The sequence below is a fragment of the Plutella xylostella genome, chromosome 25 (genome assembly GCF_932276165.1).
Source record: "Plutella xylostella chromosome 25, ilPluXylo3.1, whole genome shotgun sequence".
Lineage (NCBI taxonomy): Eukaryota > Metazoa > Arthropoda > Insecta > Lepidoptera > Plutellidae > Plutella > Plutella xylostella.
The window spans coordinates 5,322,139-5,327,986 of NC_064005.1; the positions used below are offsets into that span (position 1 = coordinate 5,322,139).

General features: G+C 41.1%; 1 protein-coding gene across 1 annotated transcript; it reads right to left on the reverse strand.

Annotated features, from left to right (window-relative positions):
• Positions 1–767: 767 nt before the first annotated feature.
• Positions 768–2,623, reverse strand: LOC119693383. Its single transcript, XM_048630401.1, has 2 exons — positions 1,063–2,623; positions 768–778 (listed from the first exon to the last, which is right to left on the reverse strand). The coding sequence occupies exons 1-2, from the start codon at positions 2,621–2,623 to the stop codon at positions 768–770; spliced, it is 1,572 nt and encodes a 523-aa protein (XP_048486358.1).
• Between the last annotated feature and the right edge of the window lie 3,225 nt (positions 2,624–5,848).

Below are 5,848 nucleotides of genomic sequence, written 5' to 3' on the forward strand. Positions count from 1 at the left end.
GAGTAAGCTGACAAAATAATTGCCCATCTTTGCATACGGCTAGCTGCCATGGCCGGTATTCCCGTGTTAGGACCGAAGATTGATACTAATGGTTTATGATCGGTGCGCAAAACGAAACGCCTACCATAGATATACTGATGAAATTTACCCATACAGAAAATAATAGCCAGAGCCTCCCGATGAATCTGTGAATAATTTTTCTCGGCGTCGGTAAGTGTTCTCGACGCGTACGCGACCGGGCGCTCGCGGCCGTCCGGCCCGGGCTGGCTCAGCACGCCCCCCACCCCGCGCGCGCTCGCGTCGCACGTCACGATCAGCTGTTTGTGAGGATCGTAATGCGCTAGTACCTCCGCCCCGCTTAGCAACATCTTTATCTCATTAAATGCATTTTCACATTCAGCTGACCATACCCATTGTTTCCCCTTTTTCAACAGTTCGTATAAAGGTACCAAGTTACCAACTTCGCGCTCATGTTTCGAACAAACTTGGCATAGAAATTAACTAAACCTAAGAACGACCGCACCTCGGAAACATTGTTAGGTCTAGGTATTTTAGTAATAGCTTCTACCTTTTCTGGATCTGTCCTAACCCCGAACCGTGACAATACATAGCCTAAATATTTGATTTCTTCTACCAAGAAAACGCATTTACTTCTTTTTAACTTAAATCCACTTTGATGCAACCTTTGGAAAACCGTTTCTAACGCGGATAAGTGTTCCTCTTTTGTTCTCCCGCCTATGATGACGTCATCCAAAAATATCTCGACATTAGGAATACCCTGCAATAAATTGCACATAATTCTTTGAAATATACCGGCACTAGACGCTAATCCGTATACGAGCCTATTGTACCTAAACAGACCCCTGTGCGTATTTATAACTGTATAGAATTTAGTCTCATCCAACTCAACCTGATTGTAGGCCTGTGATAAATCGATCTTAGAGAAGTACATTGACCCACTCATTCTGACAATCACATCATCTATTTTAGGTAACGGGTACCTATCTACCAGTAAGGCGGGGTTTAACGTGGCTTTATAATCGGCACAAATTCTCAACGCACCATCCGCTCTATTGACGGCGACCAGCGGTGACGCCCACTCGGAGCAGTCGACGGGCTCGATGACGCCGTCGCGGAGCATGGCGTCCAGCTCGCGGTCCACGCGCTCCCGCAGCGCGTAGGGCAGCGGCCGCGCGCGCTGGAACACGGGCACGGCGCCCTCGCGCACGCGCAGCCGCGCCGCGCCGCCCGTGAAGCGGCCCAGTCCGCCACTCAGCAGCTCCTTATATCTGTTGAGAATTTTACTTATTTCACTATTCAAGTGCGTTACATTTTCCACCCGGTTACAGTTTAAACTTTTGAAGTTGGGAACCTGTATGTTCATTTCAGCTAACCATTGTCTACCTAACAAAGAAGTAGTACCTTTATCAATCACAAACAATTCTAATTGTTTCTTTACATTGTTGTAACCTACCTCGGGCCTAATAACTCCTAAAGGTTTCACTTTTGAGCCGTCATAAAACTTTAGACTAACACCGATATCTTGAATTGGCTCCTGTTTAAAATAATTATCATAGGTCTGTTTGCTTATGCATGACACGGCTGACCCCGTGTCTACTTCCATGTGAATGACCTGACCATTTATAATAATTGGCAAACTCACCGCCCTATAATCGTTCAAGCACAACTGGTGCAGCTCCTGGTCCAAGTGCTGGTCCGCCTGGACCTCCACCTCCTCGTGGTCCTCAGCCGGCTCGCCGTAGTGCAGCGGGTAGCGAGCCGCCCGGCCCGCCGGCCCCGCCGCCCGCTCGTCACGCTCGGGGCACATGCGCCGCAGGTGACCCGTGCGCCTGCATCTACTGCACACGTAGCTCTGGAACCGGCAGCTGGCATATTCGTGGTCCACCGCGCCGCATCCGGCGCAGCGTCGGAGGTATGCGCCTCTGCCGCCGCCGCCCGCCGGCGCGCCACGTGGTCCGCGGCCGCGTGGTGCGCGCCCACGCCCGCGCCCTCGGCCGCCCTCGCTGCTCCCCCGCACGCTGACCGCGTGCACGTTGACGCTCTCTGCTGCTCCCGGCGCCTCCTCCCGTGGTGGCCCCATTGCCTCGACCGCGGCTGAGTCTCGCTCCGCCGCTTCTAGAGAAGTGGCGATCTTCACCGCCTCCGAGAACACTATTGCGTCATCTTCGGCAAATAGCCTTTGCCGTGTCACATCACTGCGAAGGCCGCATACGAACTGGTCCCTTAGGTTTTCGTTTAGTCCGTCTTTAAAACGACAATTCCGTGACAGCCTTTTTAACTCCGAAACGTACCCGGCTATATTCTCCCCCGCGTTCTGTCTCCTCTGACGAAACCGGTACCGTTCCGCTAGCACCGATGGGGCAGGTTGGAGGTGATTTTCCAACAGTTTCACCGCCTCTTCATATGTTATATCCGCTGGTACTTTAGGGCTCGCTAAATTTACCAGCAACTCATATGCCTCGTCCCCCATCACGGCAATTAAAGTCGGTAATTTCAAGTTCTCACCCACATTGTTCACTTTAAAGTACATATTTATCCGGTCCACGTATGACGACCACGTACCGTTTTTCACATCGAATTCACCGACTCGACCGATAGACATTGTGAATCTTGATAATGCACGCAATTAACACTGGTAATTATCCTCGTTAGCCACTGTAATATATTAGGTAAGGGTGAATAATAGAACGCGACTGTCTTGTATGGCCGTTTATTCAAGAATGCAACACGACACAAAAACCTACCCTCTTATAATAGTCTCATAGTTTCTACAACTACCTGATATACAAACACCACACTAACTAATATTATAAATGCGAAAGTAACTGTGTCTGTCTGTCTGTCTGTCTGTCTGTCTGTTACTCTTTCACGCCAAAACTACTGATTGGATTTGAATGAAATTTGGTATACATATGGTATAGACCCTGCGAAAGAACATAGGCTACATTTTATCCCGGAATTCCCACGGGAAAACTTTTTAAGGCGAAGCGAAGCTCGCGGGAACAGCTAGTACACAATATTTTCTTGCTGTACGAGACCAAAACCACTCATAAAATACTTACAATATTTGCTAAATAATGTCCCAGTCAAAATAATATTTTTGGGAAATCTCATTTAGCTTACTCATAATAATCTATTATATTTGTCCCGTCTCAGAGGGGTATTTTCCGTTGCTTCATTTAACCTAATTCTACAGACAATATTCCGCAGAAATGAACAGAAAATAATTAAGTTACTGCAATTATTTTTGATGGTAATCCTGTAACTGATTATTTGGTCATTGGATGAAGATAAAAAAATATCTACTTATTTTTCGTCCCATTTTTTTGTTATACATTATACATAAAATACATACTGGCTTGACCATTTCCATACCAGTTGAGAGTCAGAGAAAATAAAGTCCGAGAAAATTAGATTTACAAAAGTGACAAATACTAACACCAAATAAAGTTTATTAGGACAACTACTCATATACTTAATTATTCATTATAATTTTGAGAAGAAGGAAAAAAAATCTTCTATATTTTATCCATAGGAAAGCAGTTGGACTCTTTATTAATGTCTAGGCGTAATAAATCATTTTGCAATAATAGCGACGTTATGCAATGACACTTTCTATAAAAATAACCAACGCTTAATTAATTTTAAACAATGCAAAATCTATTCAACCTCATTGCGGCCAGTGGTTATTTAACTATAATCACCGAGTTTAAAACTGGATTGCAACGAAAATAACTACGCTTATTTTTAATTATAAGTCTGTTACTGTTCTGATTGAAACAATGTGGCTGCCTCAAAAACACACATGGATCAATTTGTCATGAATCCCCAGGGAAGTGTGTTGGGCCCCACATTATTTTTAATATACATAAATGATCTGACAAATTTGAAAATAAATAATGGACATATTTTTTCGTATGCGGATGATACTGCAATTGTGCTAAGTGGTACCTCTTGGGACTCTGTTTTTTCAAATGCTGAAACTACTTTGTGTACTGTGTCTACATGGTTAAAAAACAATTATCTTACACTTAACACAAGTAAGACAAACTATATCTGTTTTAGTATTAATAAAGCCACTCAACCGAGCCATAACTTGAAACTTAAAATTCATCACTGTGATGTCAAAACAAATTGTAACTGCGAAATTATTGAAAGAGTAGCTTACACAAAATATCTGGGAGTGATCATAGATCAACGACTATCGTGGCATATGCACATAGAATACGTAAATGAGAGGATAAGGAAACTGGTTTGGATCTTCAAGACATTACGGCATGTTGCATCAAATAAATTAATTAAACAGATTTACCTAACATTAGCTCAGTCCGTAATAAGTTGTTGTATAACAATATGGGGTGGTGCGACACAAACTAAATTTCTCGAAGTCGAAAGGGGTCAGCGCTATCTGCTCAAAGTTATCCACTTCGAGAAACGTATTTTTTCCACAGAGGAACTTTACAAACTGTGTGAACTACTTTCTATACGTAAAATATATATACTAACTACAATTTTAAAACAACACAAAAATCTAACATTTAACCCTTTACTATTAAATCGAAGGAGAAAAGGAAAAGTAGTATCTCAACCCTTCAGAAGAACTGAGTTTGCCACGAGACAGTTCTCCACGCAAAGTGGTTACATTTATAATAAAATAAATACATTACTGGACATTTACCAAAACACATCACGTGAATGTAAAATAAAAGTTACAGACTGGCTAAAGACACAAAATTATGCAGATACTGAAAAAATCCTTAAATATACAGGGTGTCCCAAAAGTCAACGTCATCCCTTAAATGGCTGATAGGTCAGCTCATGAGAGACCAGAATATCACAATATGACCTTAGTAAAAACTCCATAATTTTCGAGATATTGACACTTTTATAAATTTGCTGAAAATCGACACCTTGGATCAGTTTTTTGCGTGCCGCCGGTACAAAAATCCATATTGTTAGAATTTGTTTAGTGTTGCATCACCCTGTATAGCCCTGCTATTGATCGCAGTCAAAAAAAATATCGAGTAATGCTGTATGTTTAAAAAAACACGGTTTTCAAAGTCATAAAAGGTAATCGTATTTTTTTATAAACAACTTTGACTCTACATACTGTAAAAAAAATATACCACGCAAACCTGGCACCTTATTTGAAAAGATTGCTCATTTAATGCAGTTTCCAAAATGGTATAAAACGTTGCTATAGTTTCAATTAAAAAAAAGTTATTGCTATTTTAGTACAAAACGACCTCGATGTAAAATTGTTTGAAGGAAATTTATCTGACTGAATTTATTAAGGCTAAGTCATGTTGGAATGAGTAAAAGTAAAATAGGTGGTGTGGCCGGGAGTGGGAAAAGAGACAACGTTGTCACAGTTAATATAATGTCGCATTTTGAGTATCTTTCTAGAAAAAAGTGGACTATAGCAACTCCACATTCCCCATAAATGTAGCGCATGGTAACGTACATTCCTGAGTAGTGCTAATGTGTGATATTGTACAAGTAAAACGCTTACACATGTACATTGTACACCCACAGTATCCAAAAAAGGGACAGATCAGTTTGTCATTAACATTACCTCTAATTACTTGTTATTTATTTTAAAGTTATTGTTAAACAAAACCAAACTCTCAAAATTATGATTATGACCATTAATGAGTATTCTTTTTTGCTGATTATGTACGTAATATAAAAAAGTGGTGTTTTAATTTTGAAAAATAAAAATAGAAGTCAATAAATGTTTGTTTTTTTAAAATAAGGTGTAAAAAACAAAAAATATGTTTTATAAGAGTTTGGTAAGTTTTTTCTTAGCTATTTTTGCGTCATCTAT

Bases quoted from the DNA above. Each gene is read 5' to 3' on its own strand.
- LOC119693383 (XM_048630401.1), bottom strand. From the start codon at position 2,623: ATGTCTATCGGTCGAGTCGGTGAATTCGATGTGAAAAACGGTACGTGG.